Here is a 21817-nt window from a genome sequence, read left to right as displayed (position 1 = left end):
CGCTGGCCTAAAGGCGGGGTAAGCAAGCAGAGTGAACTAACCTGTAATGTAACAGCTGTGTTGAATACTGTGATGTCCAGTGGCATGGGCTGAGAGTCCAGCTCATCTTGGACCAGGGAGCTCAGGTTGGTCAGCGATGACTTGAGGAAATTCAGATCTACATCACTCAACTGCAAATTAGTAAAAAAAAATGTATATGACGATTCACCTTAATGAAAAGTATTTGAGTTTTAGCACATGGGTATTATGTTGAGGATGATGATGATGAAGATTTTTTTAAAATGTTACAATACATCAGTATTAAATGAAATATTATATTATGTTACTAACTTCATTGCTACAATTATGTTGCCATTTATCATTAGATCATTATCATCATCATTGCCGTCATCATTGTCAGCATCATCGTCCTCATCATCCTCATCATAATCATCATCATCACCATAATCATCTTCATCGTTGTAATCATCATTACCATCATCATCATCATGTTAAAGTGCACTGATAATTAAGTACAATCAAATAAAGAAATCAATCGGTTTGGTTCTTGTGTTACATGGGGCACTTTTTCTCTGAGCCAATCAGATGCAAGGATACCGGTAGCTTATAACAAATAGTTGGTGAAAACTACCAACTATTTTGCTCTCCTGTTTGCAAATTTAGGTACTACCTTGTTAGAAGTCTGCAGCGTGTATTTGAACTGGAAATCCTGCTATAAAGGCAGAGCTGCCAACCTGAACAAGAACATTTCAGTATTTTGAAAGCTGAAAATCAGTATTGTGGCAAGGAAATCAGTATTTTCAAAGAAATACCATAGGAAAACATATAAAACTGAAACGTGAGAAATCAGTATTCTGATTTCTGATTCATGAAACCATCAGTATTCTTCTCATTTTTCAGTACTAAATACAGAAAATCCGTACTACTTGGCAGCTCTGTAAAGGTACTATGAGTCTTTTCACGGTGGATTTTCTGTATTTCCCATCGTTCTATGATGAAATACGACAATTGGTAATGAAATGCTGCTTGGAGGATTACCGCGGGAAAGACTCGGCTCTTGACAAGACGCGGCAAGACCTGGGTCCCGGTGCATAGAAGTTATGGTAACTTTGCCAAGGAATGGCAACTTGCATAGAATCCTTGATTCTGATTGGCTGTTGATCACTGTTACCATGGTAGTTACCATTGGATGGCAAAGTTACCATAAGAGTAACTTTTATGCAAAGGGGCCCAGGCAAAAAAAAATGTTTTTTTTTTAAATTTTGGGGGCTACTTTTCACAACTTATTGCCTAAAACTGCAACAATGGATAGGATTTAATATTGCACTGAATGGGGATCTCAAGGGTTCCATTTTAGTTAATTTAGCCCCCAAAATACTCAAAAATCTTTTTTTTTTGGTATTTTGGGGGCTAAATCAACTCCAGTCCCTGGGTAATTATTTCCCTGGACAAGGTGCAACTTCTGACAAGTCACCTCACAGTTTGATATTTTACCTGTAGTTGCAGGTAACCCCTCTCTCCTGCTTTCTCACACAGCTTCTCTGCCAAAGGCCCGGAAGTAAACCGCATCAATGCCTTGGCTGGTTTTACCGCCGTCTTTTCTTCCTCTTCTTCCTTTCCTTTCCTCTGCTTTACACTCTCTCGCTGATAGTCACCTAAAAGAACAATAACATTTTAAACGTGAAAGGCATTTGATCTACATCGGCCACTCTCCACCCAGGTGTAGTAAATTGGGTGTTTGGTAAGAAGGAAGGAATGAATTCCTTGAATGCTTGAGCAACCCAATCAGGGTAGCCATTAGTCCAGATTGGACCTTGTTGTTTGGAAGTGCCTTTTCCCAAAGCTTACATAGAGGGCACATGACTCCCAACCTCTAATCAGCGCCAATCCACTAATATTCCCTCCCAACAAGATCAGTGGATTGACGCTGATGAGAGATTGGGAGTCATGTGCCCTCTATGTTAGCTTTGGGAAAGGGCACTTCCAAACAACAAGGTTCAATCTGGACTAGGTAGCCATGAGAAAGTTGGGGATAATATTTGCATGCAGTGCTTAGAAACATTGCATTATGTGCAATAGCATGTTGCATATTATTATTGTTCATTTCCATTTTTATGTATACATATTCCACAAAAAGTCACCAAAGAAGAAGAGAAACATGTGTTCTTTTTTTTATCATAAGATTGTCCTCTTTCAACATTTTCATTAAGCTACTTTCTTTCTACATAGTATGATACTGTAAAAGCTTTTGAAAAGAACAAAACATTTTTCTCTTTCACTCTGTCTATATCTGTTTGACTACCTATCTCTCACTCTCTCTTCTTTCTTGTTTCCACTTTACATTAAAGACAAAAATAATGTAGAGATTAAAAGTTATTGGTTCTTCCTCCACCTATAACACATGCAAATTTCAAGAAACAAACCGATCAGTATTAGAGGATATGGGAAGCATTTCATGAAACGTTTCATCGGTGACTTTCACTGACTAATTTGCTCTTAACCAATCAGATGCAAGGATTTGCAGTAGCTTGTAACATCCATTGTGTGAAAAATCACTGACAACACTTTTCATGAAATGCTCTCCAAATGAATATTTTTTAAAGGGCAAATGACATTTATACAGTGTAGCTGGAGGGGGAAAACAACAAATAAACAAAACCTAATGAGCACCGAAACATACATCTTAACAAAGTTAAAGGAAATTTCATTTCAAATGAATGATCCCGCACATGCACCAGATAAAGTGTGGAAATAAAAACATGACAAGAATAGAGCTAAAAACATTCAAATTTAAACAGATTAGCTTGTCATTACCATCCAATTCATGCAAAAAAAATCAAATGTACAAAGCTTGAAAAATTTGAAGAAAATTTGTCATTTTTATTTTTATAGCCTACAAAGCCAACCGCCTCCAGAAAAAATACTGAAGTGAAAAATCAAGAGGAGCCTCTTTAACTGACATTACATGTAATACAGGCAAATCATGTCTTTATGAATACCACTATGTAAAATGTATAAGCACCCTAACTTTACAAATGATATGTTTTATCTATTAAAAAAAGAGCACCAGCAATGAAAGATCTTAGATGATGTAGGTGGCCTGTTGGAAGAAACATTTTGATCAAATGCAAGTCCCATTATAAGACCAGGGGGGTGTTTCACAAAGATTTAAGTATGACTTAGAGTCGCACTTAAATGCCTAGTTGCGCGCAGTATAAAAAAGGCATGACAGCATTGGTCAGATCATGCCAAGAGGACGCGCACTACTGCGTATTGATCAATAAGATTGCGCGTTGCATATCTTGTACGCGTCGACATTTAAGTGCGACCTAAGTCATACTTAAATTTTTGTGAAACACCCCTCAGGTTCAATAAGCTAAAATCGGCGAGTGAGTGTTTCATGAAAAGCTTTGGCAGCTATTTCCGCGACAGATGTTATAAGCTACCATTAATCCATGCATCTGATTGGTTGAAAGCAAAATTAGTAAGTGAAATTCACTGAAAATTATCTTTCATCAAATGCCTCCCTGCCATGCTTGTGATTTCTTATGGACTGAAATCTTAAGGCTGTTTCACAAAGATTAAGTGTGATTAAAATTCACACTTCAATTCCCAGTCGAGTGAAACACATCAAGGATTGTTCAGAACTTCAGATCGTGCTCATTGAAAGTGCTCTGCACAGCATTTTTTATCATTAATCGATGTGTTGAATATATGTGTTGGTACCTAAGCATGACTTAAGGCCAGGCTTTACCCTTTGCGAAACACACCTTGATGAGTCATAGCTCTCTAGCATAAATGATTAGTTTGATGAAAAATGACCCATACATGAAGGAGAGAGGGGACATCTACCATCACCACCTCTAAGCATTAGTGACTTCCATGCCAAGTTGTCAGTAGGTGGAGACCCTTTCCCCCAACAATATGCAGAATTTATGGCCCGTATTCTGAAGTCAGGTTTAACTTAGACCATGGTCTAACTACCGGTATGTGCTAAAATTATGGGAAGCCAAAAGTGTCAAAATTTTCATGTTTCTTATGTTTACTGTGCTCTTTCCTGATTCATCGATGGTGAAGACAATTATCTATTTATACTTCCTAGATAATTATGAATGATTTGAAAGCCAAATAGCTGAAATATGATATCTCTGCTGTCAGTGATTTATGTAACAATTGGCTATCCATACTTAAACCACAACATTAAACCTGAGTTCAGAATATGGGCCTATGAGTCTATCTAGATGTTGCTAGAATGATACACGGTCTGGGAGTGTTTTATCAACATGTGAACATTGACAAGTGGCCCGTTGCAGGGAGAGTTGAGATTAAACGCAACTCAAAAAATCTTGCGCAACTTGATTTTCAGCCGATGAAGCACCCGTATTCGGGACTTGTGCTTGATATTTTGACTTAGGTTTTAAACGCAACTCGTTCTGTAACAGGCCCAAGATCTGACATCTTTCCTTGGTCTTGATTGGCTGAGTAGCACGGGAGTCAGATTAAAAACAGACTCGAAAGGATAACATTTGAACAAGTCATTTCATAAAACGCTACCCAGGTAAAATAAAGGCATAGAAATGCTGTGTGTGAGAGAGATAAAGAAATGTGTGGGGTTTTTTAAGATGACGCTAAAAGCAAACTGAGCAAACCAAGGGTGGAATGCATGGATGAACCTAAGGCTTTTATACAATGTTGTTAAAGGGGAAGTTCACCCTGACAAAAAGTTTATCGTAAAAATAGCAGAAAAAATAATAAAAAATATTGCCGAAGGTTTGAGATAAATTCATCAAATAATTAAAAAGTTATTAGAATTTCAATGATTTGATTTGTGACGTCATATGCGAGCAGCATTCCTACATAGTGAATGGTTAAAAATCAATGAAATGTCATTTTCTCAGAAAACTGATAATGGTTTTCACTGTACCTTTTGTATATCAATAGACAAATCATTTCACACCCGATCATGAATAGAAAACAAAAATTAAATCATCAGGAACCATACAAAATTTGAAATTCATGCATTTTATATTACATAACAAATGGGGCAGCTGCTCGTTTATGACGTCACAAATCCAAAACTTTGAACTCCAATAACTTTCTTACTCTTTAACGGATTTTCCTCAAACCTTCACCAATATTTTTTATTATTTTTTCTGGTATTTTTACAACAAAGTTTTTTTCAAGGTGAACTTCCCCTTTAAACGATGCAAAAAAGAACCCATATATAGAAAAAGAAAGAAGAAAATATTACTTGATTGGGTGTAAAAAGATCACCGGTGTTCCTTAAAGGTTGAAATGCTCAAATAATCTTGGCACTAAATAAAAAGTATTATGTGCTGTACGAGGAATAAGAATTTTTAGGAGAAAGTGAAGAAAGTGTTGAGAAATGCTAGTACATTTTGTAAAAGAAGGTGTTAAAGAAATGACATTTAAAAAGGGTGATAAGAAAGGGCGTTAAAGACGGTGTAGCTAAAGAACGCTTACCGTTATCGGTACTAGCAGGCAAATTGTAGAGAAAACGTACAGCATCCCGCGTGCACGTAAAGTACATTAGTTTTTCTTCTACGCATGCTTGTGTTATGCATGCAGTCAGGGTGGCGTGGACTTTGAAAATGTAGGGGCAGAAATGAAAGGGTGAAAGAACGATGTGAACACAATACATAACATACAATACAGGGTTCACAATATATATATTAGGGGTGCAAAGACTTTTGGCAAGATATTTAGTTATGGAAGACTGATGATCCTTCACCAGACTGTAAATGTTTCATGTATTTCAAAAGTAGAAGCAGGAAGTGATGATTTTGACATGTCTCCCCCCCCCCCCGCCATCTTGGAAGAAAAAAGCAATTACATGAAGGAAAACATAATTATGTGATTACAGCACTAAGTTATATTTTGTTAATGCTTCTAGCACTTAAAAACAATGTGTGTAATTATGTGTATAATTATGCTTTAGATTTTATTGTTTTCATTATTAATGAAGTGTTGAAGGCCAATACTTAAAAAAAAAACGTAATTAGCACTAACAGAGTACAAACAGTAGGACCTGTCACATCTTTTGGATTGTAATATACATTGTAAAAACATTTTTATCCAAGATGTAATAAGAGGTTAGGCAATGCCACAACATTACCAGTTGTAACAGGTCCTCTGTTAACATTTTTGTGCGGCCAGTACCAGATGTGAATGAACAAGGTCACAATGATTTAAAATTGCACCTCATGAAACCTATAGTAATCCTGAAACCTGAAAAAAAGATTAATATCTAGCCAACTTCATTTGTATAATTATGCAGATACGATAAAACCTCAGTATTAAATACATCCGGCATTGGGGTGTGGGCAAAATATCAACAACAATGTGAAACATGAAAACAACAACGTCATATGGAATATATTACAGAGATGATAGTCTGAGATTACAGAACTGATGGTCAAAAAGATGATTTGCAATATTGAGAAGGAAATGAACAATATCTGGGTATTTATAAATGTATTGACACTTGCTTTTACTACATATGATATACATCAGAGAACCCCAAGATGTTATCATTATTATTAGAATACATTTTTTCATATTTTTCTCATTCATTAAATTTGTTTTATTTATTCATTCATTCATTCACTCATTCATTTATTTTCATTCATTTATTTTTATTTATCCCTTCTTTTTTTTTTTTTTTTGGGGGGGGGCGGGATAAACTTGCAGCCATAAAATACATAATCACTACTTCCTATGTACGTAATCTTTGGGCAATTCCATACATCTGACCTCCTACAGTATGTGTAGCATTCATGAAATTTTCTGTCTCTGATTTCTGGTTCTTTTGACAGTCTGTACTGTTCTCAAGGGACCATGACTTGGTCAGTTTATGAAGTGAGGTAAGGCTTGAGAAAAATGGGGGTCGGACGTACAAAAAGGTTGATCATTTTATGGAATTGCCCCTTGGTATCTACTAGCGCAACCACTTTCACCACTTGTACGCTTTAGTAAGGCATTATTCCTCATTACCTGGAGAGCATTTCATCAACATTTTTTGTCCAAAAAGTTCATATATCTGACAACTTCCTGGGTTTTGATCGACCGAGAAGCACTGTTACTATGGAAAATGTCAGATAAAAAAAGACATGTAGGATTAAATGTCCAACAATTTCTTTCATGAAATGCTCCCAGGTCCTTCAAAAAGGACCTCCAACTGTCAGTTCACTGATTGCTTTAGTAAGCACTTTTGTTTCTTTAATAGCAGTCAGGCCAAAGTAGCCCCCCAGTGCCAATGTTTACCAATACGTAAACATTAATCTAAAAGTGAATTTTCGTAAAACTAGATGTTACAGCTACGAGACAGACACACATTTAAAATGGAAGATGATAACAGAAAACACAAAAGAAAGGAAAATTCAAATATGACAAGTATAATGACAAAAACAATGATAATAACAGTTTAAATCCAATTATCAAACACATTCGTAAGAACTGCATGGCACAACCACCTAAAAAAGACTGTAAGTTTTGCTTCCCTTGAGCAATATTCTGGCATCCTATGCCAAAGGAAGCAACTCTGTGCAATGAGTTTCTTAGTAAATGAGGAAAACAGATCATTGTAATTTGTTTTGTGTGGAAATATAAAGAATTACTTGCTTTTGAAACATCTAAATTTCAGAAATTTGGGGCGATGTGATTCCAATTCCTTTACCATCAAGTAGAACATACAGAAAATATCCTGAATCCAGAAAAAGGGTCAGTTTTATAAAAATAAAACATTAAAAAAATCAAAAGAGTTGCTACCTTTTGTCACAGGACAGAAGTATTCCCCTTTGGAATGTGATTTACATGCATAAGAACCTATCCACAAAGGCCACTTGTATATAAACACTGAATTCATTTTCATTGGAATTGTAAATGCATTTATGGCAATTGATATAACTTAAGCATTGGTTCCTCTCTCTATAACATTAGGGAAAAACTTTTGTTCAAACGTTTACACTAGGGAAACAAAAATTACACAAGGCATGGGGCGAATATACCCCCCAAGAACCCCTAAAAATCCCTGGATATATTAAAGAGTCCCTAAAATCCCCAGTGTCCAAAGTAAACTAATACGATGTAGCAACATTGCATTGGTGATCTTAAAGAATAGCCCCAGAGAAAAATAATTATCATTTTTTCTCCCTGGTTTATACACCTAAATAATGAATACCTCAAATTCCATTGAAAGTTGATGTTGGACCTTTGGAATTGAGACCTTCAAATTTTCAAGGAAAAAATGTTGCTGCTATGGACAAATGGTCTTTATAAACAGGTTGGCACCCTAAATGAAATCACTGTATATAAGCATGCATCATAAAGAACGTTATAGCTACCATACCTGAGTCTAATCTATTCATGTATTTAGTGAAGCTCTCGTTGCCCTTTTCCTCCTTGTCGATATCCAAGACGGTTGCCCTAACCGCCATGTCCTTGTGGCACATCTGAACCACTGCACTGACCCCGTGAAGGTCAAAGGTCATGACTGAGACCTGACGTAGCTTATGGATGCATCCAGCAAAGTCATCCACCTTGGGTTTCTCCTCGGTGGGGACTAGATCATCAGTGCTACTGTCAACAGTGGACGTTGATCCTAGGTGGGATGATCAAGAAAATGATTTTTTAAATCCTTGTATCAAAATATAAACAAAGGTCAAAGGTCATGACTGAGACCTGACGTAGCGTATGGATGCATCCAGCAAAGTCGTCCACCTTGGGTTTCTCCTCAACGGGGACTAGATCTTCGATGCTACTGTCAACAATGGACGTTGATCCTAGGTGGGATGATCAAGATAATGATTTTTAAGACTGTTTGCATTCCATATTTCGTCAATAGGCTGTTGAAACCTTCAATGTCAACGTTTCGAAAAGGTAAACACTCATCAAGGAGACCTTACAAAGGTTATGGACACATCCACCTTGGGTTTGTCCTAAGCAGTGTCTTGATCATCAGTGCTACCATTAACAGTTGGTCATTGAACCTTGGAAGAATGATTAAAAATATCTTTTTCAAAAGGCTGTTTGCATTGCAACTGTACCAGTAGAGGTTGATCCAAGGTTGGAACAGTCAAGAACATGATTTCTAAGGCTTCTATTCACTTGGTCTACAAGTAGTTGGTCCACTTCCCAGATAGTCTAATACCACATGGACTAAACACAATTTCTACTATCAATTTGGTCTAATTGCTGTTTGGTCTACTCTACACTTGGACTAATACCCGCTTACTCTAATGCCTATTTGGTGTATTTTCCACTGTCTACTTATTATCCATCATTTGTCAAATGACATTTTGCTTCATAAACAGTTCGTCTAACCATCCAGATTAAATGGTTTTAGACCAAGCAGATATTAGAGGGCATGGAGAGAGCCATATGGTAAATCGGCTAAATGGCAATTAGACCATTAAAATGGTTAGTAGATGATGGCTTTCAGACAAAGTAAGATTACACCACGTGGGACGAGACCAAACGGAAAGCAGACAAAATGGGTGCAGATACAACAACAGCAACCACCATGGAATCCTTGATTTTGAGTGGCTTCTGACATTGTTACCATGGTAGTTACCATTGCGATATGATAAGTTACTATAAGAGCAACTATGATGCAAAAGGGCCCAGATAATACACACCTGGTAAAGGGTTAGGCGATGAGGTAAGAACGCTGCTCTGATGTCCATCTTGGGTTGTCAAGGACTGCGAAAACTCGCTCCCTGGAACAACAATGAGAAATGAAACAAGCTGGAGACATAGATAATAGGTACTCGCTATTCTCCTGCGAACAAATCTGCAAAAAAGTTATCAGTATATATGCATCAGTCAAACAGGTGGTTGATAGTTGGGATCATATAATGGTGAATTGGATCCTAATCAAATGATTGGTTGAAATGTATAACATGACCAGTCATTCAAGTTCAAAGAAAAAAATTGCTGATGACTTGTACTTATGACAAGTATTGACCTATCATGGTTTTGAGATGAGGATGGTTTATCAAATGACAAGGATCCACATCACTACCTTATAAAAATATAATACACATCATTTTGTTCAGGCATTAGAATAATTATACACACTTGTCACCTTTGAAATAGCCCAAATGCCCTTACTGGAACTGTTCCAAAGGTACCTCATGTGCTTAATCCTAACTAATGCCCTTAGTGATACTGGTCTCTCACCTAAACCACTCTCTGACTCGATATCCGCAGTGCTTCCGGGTCTCGAGCCTTGAGGAACCATCGTGAACCCTTCACTGGAATCACTGCTCACTGATATTGTCTCAAAGTCCATTCCTTGCTCGTCCAATGATGCCATAGAGCTGGCCGACATGAGCGCATTCATCTGCATGGTGATGGAGTTCTGGCTGTTGCTCTTGGGGATGCCTCCGGAGAAGTTGGACAAAGAGCCACCGCTTGTCTCTGAGGATACGCTCCCTGATTGGGTCAGGTCTGAGGCGGAGTTGTTCTTCCTAGGTGCTTGTCCTTGAGGATTGCCCAAAGGATGTGAAGTCACATTGATCGTTACCGGTTCATTGCTATTGAGAAAGGACGTGTGACCATTGCCATTGGGTGTTGCATCAGTGATAACCACTGCACCAGGTGGTCCAAGGTTCAATGCCTTTATGTCACTACGATCCATAACATGAACACCATTTCCATTCACAACACTATTGCATATACCATTCTTAACGTCACTTTCAAGATCAACCAAGTCCGACATAGGCGACGATGAGTCTGTAACAACCTCAGAGCTACTCTGATCTAAATCTGACAGTTCTGTCTTCTGAATATTTGTCAATTCTTCTACGCTACCACCACCATCGGCTTCTGCTTCCTGACTACTTTCCTCTACCTTCCCATCATCCTTGGTTACATCACTGACCGACGTTGTCTCATCCTCCTGTTTGTCGGTACCCGACGATGGGGGTCCGAGCAGGGTTAAATGGATACTGGGGAAGACTACGGAGATCACACGACTGGCGACGGCGGGCATCGCCTCCTGAGGTTCATCTTTGGCGAAAAGGTTTTGGTCAAGTTCCATGTTTGAGGAGAGGACTTGCAAGGATTGCTGGAGTCTAAGAAGGAACAGAAGCTGATAGTGGTTGATGGTGATGTCCACAAACGAGGGCGTGTCTACAACCATGTGCATATTGGCAAGAGATGGGCTACTCCCAGATATATGGTCATGTGATTGTAATGCTGTATTGCTATTGGCTGAGCACATCCATAGGCTGAGCGGCAGAGGCTGGATGAATGGTACTGGCCTGTCCGGGGAGCTGGGCACTCCAACAAAGTCCGCCCAGATCTGATCAACCTTGATGCCCCAGACATCATCAGCTGCATTCGGTCTGAAGGTATACGTCGTCATCTTCACATCCTGAAGCTGTTTGGGGTGTTCTAACCCGTCCCTTAGCTGAGGCGGTGTCCCATTCTTGTGAACAGAACCATCCTTCCTATCCTCCTGCATCTCTGGAGGCAGGAGGAAGTTGGGTTCATAAGCGTGCTTCCAGAACTGCGCTGGCAAGGTCTCCAGATCCGTCTTTTTTCCTGGGAACGACGAAGAATGAAAGAGTTGGACTCCCTGGAACTTTTGCAGGACTTTGGACAGGTCCGGTCTGGAGGAGTTAGTCCCAACCCGGCAGTTGGTTGCCGTTACTTGTGAGACTTGGACCTGGAGGATCTTGGGCCTGTCAGGTTGGTTGGCCACAGGGTCAGGGACAGGAACCAGTACCTGAATACCAAAAGACAAGAACAGTTCGTAAGTTATACCATGGTCACATTTACTCTACGGCGGCCGTAAAGTGAGTCGAAAACGGCCGTTTTATTCATTTTATACAAAGCACCCCTATGTAGCTCGTACATAAAATGTGAAAACGGCTGTTTTCGACTCGCCGTATGGCCGCTGTAGAGCAAATGTGACCAAGGTATTAGGGCTGCACAGGAGCTGCAATGAAAAGATGTGTAATACCTTCATAGCGGGATTCCTCCAGAGAGACGTGACAAGTTGCCTTGAAATAATAGTCAGCCAAAGTCACTGACAAATTGTTTCATGAAATTTAGATAATCTAAAAGATCCTAAGCCCACATGCAAATATTAAACTACAGATTGAAATACAAATTACTTGATGCGATATGAAACTTTAAAGGATATTCACAATCTTACGCATTCACCAAGTTTCAAAATAATAGAATTCGATGCCACAAATTCAGTTGAACATAAAAGTTTAATTTCTGTCGTTTCTAAAACATTCTAGATTCAACTCTATTAAAAAAAAACAGAAAGTGGTCTACCTTCTGCATAAGAGCATCTATTCTGATATCAATGTGGTCCTGTCCTGTGCTAATCTGGGAGGCTGGAGCTATTTCCTCTATTTCAGGCTGTTGGAGGTAAAAGGAGTGTAAAGTGTTTAGACAATGAGAAACAATCATAACATTCATTAATGTTATGGGGTGTTGCAAGTATATATCCTTGATCAATGGCGTATATGAATAAAAGAACCTTAGTCCATCTCCTAGTTAAAATTGAGATAAATCCTGTCCTATTCTCATGCAAAAATCTCACACAAAAAATAAAATCCTATTGGTTGGCAGTTCTGGATGAGGTATATAAAACAAATGACTGCTCTGTATTCGGATGACAATGGAAATGATCACCTTCTTGGCGCTTCTCATACCTCGCCCTTCTACCACCCTTCGGAAAAGGCTCGGAGTGATAGGAGGGGCCGGCATGAAAAGCACCTCAGGGCCCCCAATCTTACAAAGAGTTGCCATTGATTGAATCAATCAAACTATGGAAGGCCAGCAACTTCAACATATAAAATACGGGTTTGTTCAACATATTTTCTAGATATGATGCATATTCATAGTTCTCTTGAAGATTCAGTGTGATTCTCTTTGTTTACTAAATGAGATTAAGAATTTCTTGTAGAAAAAAATATGGTATGGATGGATTTCCGTACAGTTGTGATTGATTGGGTCAATCGTAACTCTTTGTAAGACGGGATCCTTGAATGATAATTTATCATCCTTCTCATGAGCAGCCATTATTTTTATATTAATATCTGGATAAGATATTACTTACTAATGTCTGCATAACATTGAAAGCAAACTGGTTGAGCCATAGCATAGTAGTATTGTCCAGTCTGAGCTGCATAGGGTTAATCTGAGCATAGATCACAGGAGCTGGCACTGATGAAATAAAACAAAGAGCATATATCATAATTTTTTTACAAATCATATGTGACATTACTGGTTTCTTTAGTGCCTACTACACAGGAAAGCAAAAGTTTAAAACATCAAAACTTTCTTATGTTCATTAAATTTTGGTGAAATTCTTAGGGTCATGCTTGTTTGATTTCTCTCTACTTATCAAAATCAACTTTCTGTTGCGGTGAACTTGGTAATTTGTACATGTAGGAATTAGTGAGGGCAAAGGTCAAACTAACCTGGGAAGTCAAGTTCATTAGGGAAGTAGAAAGACATGTATTCTACATGTATGGACGGTATCTCAGGAGGCAAGTGGAATGTCTTCTTGTCTGACATCAAGAAAAGATTATTGCGCAGGTTTTCCTCGTTGTTCGCACCCCGGTCCGACGTGGCCACGTTGCTCAGCTGCAACGCTCGTATTCGGAACACCAGGCAGCTGGACATGAGCTTGACCGATGTCCGCATTGACTGACCAGACACAGCACCCGATCGGGGATGACCTTGGGGTGGGGCGGCTGTGCCCCCAGGGCGCCCCGGCGGACGGCCGTGGCTGGCGCTCGAGGCTCGCTCCCTGCCAACTTGCGATTGAGTCCTGTTTGGGGGTGTGGCAGGGCGAGCAGGGGGCGTGGTCTGTTTTGTGTGTACATGGGGTGGGGGCGTGGCCGGATGAGTGGGCGGGGCAGTTCTTTTCTTAAGTTCGTTGCGGGCCATGGCGTACTGTTGCTTGAAGTGGGCTAGGATGGTGTGTATCCATTTATCTGAGAGACTCATTGCATCATCAAAGTACTGCCAGTGTGTCCGAGAACTACCTGCGTGGCAATTAAGAATGATAGAGGAATAATACAATTTCTATTGATGCAGCAGAAAAAGGGGCAAATACACAAGAGATGATATTCACTTCTGGGATACAAACACAATCCTTGGAAAAATAAATATACTGTGACAGTTCTTATAAACACTTATACAGTATAGCAATGATGAATAGGATGTTGATGATGATGAATATATTGATGACGATGGTGATAATGATGATGATAATGATGACGATCAGGATAGTGATGATGATGATGATGGTGATGATGATGATGATGATGATGATAATGATGAAGATGATGATGATGATGATGATGATGGTGGTGGTGGTGATGATGATGATGATAGTGATGATTATGATGATGATGATAGTGATGATTACGATGATGGTGGTGGAGGTAATGATCATGATGATGATGATGATGATAATGATGGTGATAGTGATGGTGATAATTGCAATGATGATGATGATGAAGATGAACAGAAGGATGACAAAAAAGAAGATCATAATGAAGACGAAGGTAATGATGATGATGGTGATTAAAATAATGATGACAACTATAATGATCATGAAAACACGGATAAAGCTGAAGGCATTCTAAATCCAAAATAATCAAGTGACATATTTTTTATACTTACTTGCTATATGGTAGGGATAGTAGTCAAATGAAACACCAGAAAATGAGATCTGCATTGCTCCTCCCTCTATTCTCCTTTTGAATGATTCTAAATTGATATGAAACAAATAAAAGAGTTATTCAGCTAAAAAAAAGAAATACTGAGTAAATAGTAAATATTGACGAATTCCATTGCTTGCAAGATTCACAGGTGCAGAGAAAGCGAAAGATTTAATCATTTTTCTTTATCAATCTTCCAATAAAACTATACCTTACTAAAGTAGAATATATCTTATCTATTCTCTAATACTAGTACTTCTCAAGTCATATTAGTATTTACCAGAACAGTATACTGTACAATACATGTTTTAAGAAGACTAAAGTGCAAAAACAAAGAAATGCATATTTGTGCAAACAATTATAATCATGAAGTGATTGTGATCAGATGTGCAGTGCATTTTCTGGAAGGAGCACTATGAATGGTTAATGATATAAACATGCAAACATTGTTTTGCAACAAGCAATTTAAATGTACATGTGCTCAATGTCTCTTTTTTATTTTTGTTTAGTGCCATTTTTGATGCTATCCTTGCTTAAAACCAAGTTCGCATGCAGTTATTTTATCCATAATGCATATTCTTAATTCAAGCAAGAGGGTATGTTCACATAAAACTTTACTGTCAATTAAATATTACAGAATGCATAGGGTCGGTTCACATACAGCAATGATCACTTGCACAATAAACACAAAACCAAACAAAATGATCCAAAGTCACAAAGGTGGTTTTAAAAACCCACGGTTGAATCCATTGTTTAGGCAGATTTCCTGTATGAATTACGCTTAATTTAGCGCGTCTTGGGCACGTGTATAAAAAATGTCCAATTCTGATGCGCGCTTTTCTCACAGTGCGCCAAATCGACACCTGTTACCATGGTTAAGTATGCTATTTTATTCATGAGTCCACTGTTTAAAGTGTGGACTCATTGATTCAAAACAGTGGACTCATGAATAAAATAGCGTATCTAACCATGGTAACAGGCGTCAAATTAGCGCACTGTGACAAGAGTGCATCAGCATTGGATTTTATACACGCGCCAGATACGCGCTAAATTAAGCGAAATTTATATAGGAAATCTGCATAAACCAAGGATTCAACCATGGGTGTCCAAAATCACCTTTATGAATTCGGGCCAAGAAGTTTCCACCTAATGGTGAATGAGTTTCATAAAACCAAAACATTTAGGATTGAAATTCTAGTATTCTCCTCTTTCATAAAGTATAAAAACAGACTATGGAACGTGTCTTCATTTGGGATTTTTTTTTAAATTCAGTTCTAGTTCTTTATTATCCACTTTCTAATTCCTATTTATTCAGTCAAAAGTCATTCTTGACAAATGCCTTTTCATATTGAAATCTAGCACCTTTAGGGAGATACGCAATCGGTACATACATGTAGATGCACGTTTAAAAAAATCCCCAAAGAAATTGACATTATTATTCATGCACACCATGCTAGTCTTTAACTGGAAATATTTTGACATAAAGTGTACCAAAAATTAGTTTCTTGGAGGGTATTGATTTCTGTGATTACTTTCAAAATGGACAATGAAAGTGGGAGATTATTTCTATATTAGTAAAAGAAGAGGGATACAAAACCAACTCAAATAGAACAAAAACAATCAGCCAACACAATGCATCATATTAGCAGTGATTTAATACCTTTTGCCGCATTCTTGTCTGAATGAAGTTGAAATGAATGGTGAAAACAAAATGAGAAACAAAAGGACTTAAAAGTCGTGGCACAAAGAAATGTATACCAGCACCAAACCCAAACGAAATGAACTGATGAATACCAACTAGTGAAAATTCAGTATGATATGGAGACCATCAGAGCTACCCAGAAAAAAAAATAAGTGTAGCAAGTTTGGGAATTGTACGAGCCAATATTTTAGAGCCGTCTGCACCAGCCCGAGTTTTCAAATAAGCAGCTATTTCTGATCTGGAAATGATCCTGATCTAATATTGCAACCCCAAGCTATTTACAAATTACCCCGCTAGTTAACAGGTGCAAACACACTCGGGATTATTTATTCATAGCGTCACACCATGATGCATCGATGCCTCGCTAGAGCACGTATTGCTCTTCTTGGGCTGGTGGAGATGGGGTCGTGAAGAGGGTCGATCGGGCTAAAATCTCGAGATTGAGCAAAATTGGGCTGGTGCAGCACCGCCTTTTGGCATAAATACAGTGTGTATTTTCATGTTTTATTCATTCATATTGTTCTCTTTTTTTTTAAACATGTACAGCTGTAGCAATGACAGTAATTAAAAATTTTCTTTTGCTATACATATTTCCATATAAAAAATTAAAGATGTTCCAGAATTTGTTCTGCCCGGTCCAAATGAGCCTTTGTACAAGATGGGACTATGATCTCTTCATACTTAGTTTTCACTGTAACACTATTGATGCATGTTAGATAGCAATTTGATACCAACCACCTATACAGCCACAATAACATATTGTGAAATCAAAAAAATAACTTGCAAAGAATAACTTCTTGAAACAACAATCATTACAGGGTGATCCATAAAAAAAATTCAAAAGCAACATGTTTGAAATTTTAGTTACACAGTTTCCACAAGATTAAATACTGAAATCAAAGGTAAAAGCAAATTAGAAACAGCCTCATTCCTAATCACACAATTTTCTAAATTTTTGGCATGATATTAAAAGTTTAAAGTAAGACTCATGTTAACCATTAAAAATAACTCTAGACTTTTTTTGCAGAAACTACACCATAAACAAATGGTTTTCATTCCCTCACATTACATGTAGTCCTTTCTTTTTCTTCCACTTCTTTGGTATAGATCTTATTAAATTGACGTTACGCCGCCATCTTCACGGCAAAGGCTTTGCCTTGCATGCAATGCTGATCTGCAGCTGGCGCATCTCTGACAACTCTGTCTACACATATTCCTATATCGTCTGAGGGAGGGCGCTATGATATTATGTCATAAAGGTCTATACTCCTCATAGTCCCATCAGGAACAAAAAAAGGGGAGGATCTTTGTGTCTATAAAGCACTTTCAAAGTGCTAGATCTATGCTAAACTTGTTTATGGACCATGTCACCAAACATTAATTAATGAAATAAATCATAACAATGTTATTGCAGCAGCGAGTGAATTGGGGAAAGGGCTGTATTTGTTGCAAAATTATTGGAAAAAAAAGAAGGCCACATTAATTTGCAAGTTTGGTTAGTGGGGACATCAAGCTTTTCGTTTTTCAACTGCAGCAAAGCAGAAAATTCAAGCCCTTATTTTCCTTTTGTCTGTCAAATTTTATTCCTTATTATTCACGCACTTCCATGAGCATAAGGAACAAATATTTTATCAAAGATAGTTGAAATCTTTGGGCGTCTTCCTAAACCCCGTTCTAGTGAATGGACTGTTCCAATACTTCACACAGACATACCTATCTCGGGTCGATTCATTTCGTCACAGAGGTGGAGGTCGACCCTCTTGGTGAAGAAGTGATAGGATGTCTCTGGGACGTCGTAGCGCTCAAAGAACTGGAGCAGTTGAAGTTCCTTGGAGGTTTTGACATTCTGAGGTCTGTTGGTGGGATCCTCCGTGGGGTGTTGGTTGCTCACAGCCTGGATAAGACACCAAGTCAGGAATGAAGATGAAGGGGAGGGTGTTCCACAAAGTGTAACTTAGAGTCATGCTTAAACACCAACGAACACGTTATTAAACACATATGGGGCATTGCAAGAAACTTGTGATCAATTGCAAGTCTGTTTTCGTTCTTGAAATCAAGCATATGCCATGCAAATAATTGTAAATTTGCGATTGATTGCTAATCTGCTCCATGAAACAAGGAGTGTAATCTAATTTGCTACAGTGACAAGTGATTAATCAATTGTAAAATTGCAACAGAATATTTGCGATTGATCGCAAATATTTCTTGCAACACCCCCATAGTCTGATTACCCAATGCACATGATCTGACCAGTTCGGTGATACATAAGTACGTGTATACCGCAAGCAACTGAAATTGAAGTGCGACACTAAAGACAGACTTAAATCTTTGTGAAACAACCCCATGTCATAGACATAGACACCAGCTCTCGCCAAGGATACTTTTAGCAATGAAGGGCATACATTCAAGTCACACTCACAGAGGTAGTTTTAAACTTTGTATTGGAATCGGTGTTGACTTGGGCAATTTTAAATCATAATAATAATATCGGTATATTTACCCTAATCTATGGATTGAATAATAAAGTAAACAGAGAATCATTTAATTATAGTCAATTACTTCACGAGAAAAAAAATACCTATTCTTTGGAACAGAGAAGTAGGTTTTTTAATGGTAAATCATATGGCTCTTCCTCATATGGGAACAACGGCTTTTAGTCACCTCCGATAGACTAGACATGGAAGCACCCTTAGAAAGTGACTGTTGACATCCAAGTTTATGTTCAATCAAAATCCTGCAAGATATCATTAGCTAACTTCACAAAAGCCAAAGAAACAGCAGCAGGTATCCTATTATCTTCTACCTTCTACTCTTTTCATTTCAGTATAGACAAAAGAATAGCGGACTACAAGCAGTCCCAAAGTGAATTCCTGCATGTGTCAAAACAACTTAAGTGAAAATGGACAAACAATTTGTAAAGGTGCGACTGGCGTTCTTTGCGGAGGACATGAAAATAAGTGGATGGGACTACACATACCTCTCCTGCTGCCTCGGCATGAACTTTACTCTGAGCTGCAGCCTTCTGAATAACAGGGTTGAGACTGCGCATGTGAAGCATGACGGCCTTGATCTGGGAGTCGGTGAGAACCCAGAGGATATCGTCCAGAAGCACTTGTAGTCTGGATGTCACCAGGGAACAGTCGTTGAGTCGTTTCTTGATCGTGATGCAGATCTGAGGAGTGAAAGATTATAGACAGGTCAATAATAATCATAATAATAATAGGCATGTATATAGCGCCATCTATCTAGAAATATTCTATTCCGAGGTGCGTTGTTATCATTATCATTACCCCGGCTTTAGCTCGAGCTGCCTTTCAGCGCTCATGCGTTCAAGGAATTAATCCTGCCGGGTACCCACTCACCTCACCTGGGTCGAGTGCAGCACGATGTGGATAAATTTCATGCTGAAGGAAAATTACGCCATGGCTGGGATTACAATGGTTACAAAGGTCATAGGAATTATAAGTCTTCTTTCTGGTCTTCTGTATGACAGGATTAAGACTGTGCATATAAAACATGATGGGAGTCAGTGAGTACCTAGAGGATGTCTTCCAGAAGCACTTGCAGTCTGGACGTCACTAGAGAGCAATCTAGGACTCATTCCTTGATTGTGATGCAGATCTGAGGAAAGATGATTTATAGACGTTTATCTACATTCTCCTTTCCATACCCAGGTGTAGATTAAATGGGTACCTGGGAGGAAATTTTTCATTCAATGCTTGAGCACCTGATAAGGATAGTTGTGCTAAAGCTGGAGTGATAGTATGCAGTGCTTACAAACATTTAAATGTTGCATATTATTATCATCATAAACAGATTTATTAGTTACAGGATGGATGTTCCTAATGTAGTATCTGCTGTGTAATACTTTTTTGTTATTGGTTTTGTTTAATCTCCATTCTAATGTCAGTCTAAAAGTGAACCACTCCACTGCTTTGAAAGCAATTTTTTTCTAAGGCTTTTCCTTACTTTTTGCTTAAGCTACATGTATTAGCATAAAGGGAGAGCCCAACCTCTGAATATTGCATCTTTGGTCAGTTTAACGTGAATCATTCCACTGTTTTGAAGGTAAAAATGTTTTCTCTATTACCTTTCCTTGATTTGTGATTAAACTAATTGGCGCAGTGGGAGAGCCCGACCTCTCTCTATCGCATCTACTGTCAGTCTAAACGTGGACCATTCCACTGCCTTAAAGGTAAAAACTTCAAGTTATGAATATATGCTTTTGTTCAATTACCTTTCCTTGATTTGTGATCAACCTAATTGGCGTAGTGGGAGAGCCCGACCCTCTCTCTATCGCATCTACTGTCAGTCTAAACGTGGACCATTCCACTGCCTTGAAGGTAAGAACCTGTCCTCGATTCATGTCTTTAATCCTGGAGTATCTCAGGTCTGCTGACTTCCAGTCTGGGGTTGTACTCTGGACAACAAGCTGGGCAATCTACAACAGAAAATAATCAGAATACAAAAAATTTGCCAATTGTTTCTCATGTACATGTATTTAGGAATAAACCCTCGAAAGGTGATTAGACCTGCTTTCGATGCCACCACTCCCTAAAGGACAAGTCCATCCCAACAAAAAGTTGATTTGAATAAAAAGAGAAAAATTTGACAAGCATAACACTGAAAATTTCATCAAAATCGGATGTAAAATAGTCAAGTTTAAATGACATCTTAAAGTTTTGCTTAATTTCACAAAACAGTTATATGCACATCCCGCATGGTGAATATGCAAATGAGGAGACTGATGACATCATGGACTCACTATTTCTTTTGTATTTTCTTATATGAAATAGGGAATATTCTATTTTTCTCCTCATTGTCAAGTGAGAACCCCATTTACAGCAATACGAAAGCTTATCCAGACCTGCCAACCTCTGGGAATGAAAAACTGTATTCTGTGATAAAAAAAGATGTATTTTTCCCAAAAAAGTGTATTTCATAATAAAAGTGGCGCTCAAGCTGCATGCAAGCTGAAATGCGCACTGCTCTTGCAGATGAAAAAAAAAGCATTTAAACATGTATATATCTCACCCTGGTTTTAACGTAAATGATTGGGAAGAAAAAAAAACAAGTTACCTGAAATTACATTGATCTAATAACCATATTTGTGTAAGTTTTATGAAATAGAGACATACAGTGCGTATCAAAAAAAAGTTTACACTTTGAAAAAGCTCTGGGAATTAAAAAATAAACATTATGTGAGTAATTTTTTCACATATAATCTTTGGTTTGGTTCTCATCTATCCAATGAAAGTAAAGGTTTTGACAGAATGTTACACTTGAGTGAGCACTGTCCATTTTTGTAAAGCTCGCAGAAATCTGTTTGCGCAGAAATGCTCGTTTTCACGCAGTGTCAAGGGGAAAGGGCGAAATCAAACTTACCCTGCGATACATT

General features: G+C 38.2%; 1 protein-coding gene across 1 annotated transcript in view; it reads right to left on the bottom strand.

Moving 5' to 3' along the window:
* Window positions 1–21817, bottom strand: part of LOC121422068 (UHRF1-binding protein 1-like) — a 61079-nt gene that overhangs the window by 2294 nt on the left and 36968 nt on the right. The window contains 14 exon segments of the mRNA XM_041616877.1: window positions 42–170; window positions 1495–1655; window positions 5485–5604; window positions 8369–8620; window positions 9657–9737; window positions 10201–11752; window positions 12313–12399; window positions 13103–13209; window positions 13467–14036; window positions 14680–14766; window positions 16378–16395; window positions 18133–18313; window positions 19397–19591; window positions 20657–20860. Of these exon segments, the coding sequence (XP_041472811.1) occupies window positions 42–170; window positions 1495–1655; window positions 5485–5604; window positions 8369–8620; window positions 9657–9737; window positions 10201–11752; window positions 12313–12399; window positions 13103–13209; window positions 13467–14036; window positions 14680–14766; window positions 16378–16395; window positions 18133–18313; window positions 19397–19591; window positions 20657–20860 (3744 nt within the window).

Source organism: Lytechinus variegatus, chromosome 9 (assembly GCF_018143015.1).
Source record: "Lytechinus variegatus isolate NC3 chromosome 9, Lvar_3.0, whole genome shotgun sequence".
NCBI classification, from domain to species: Eukaryota; Metazoa; Echinodermata; class Echinoidea; order Temnopleuroida; family Toxopneustidae; genus Lytechinus; species Lytechinus variegatus.
Note: the sequence above shows the minus strand (reverse complement) of the source record. Positions and strands in the feature narration are given on the sequence as shown.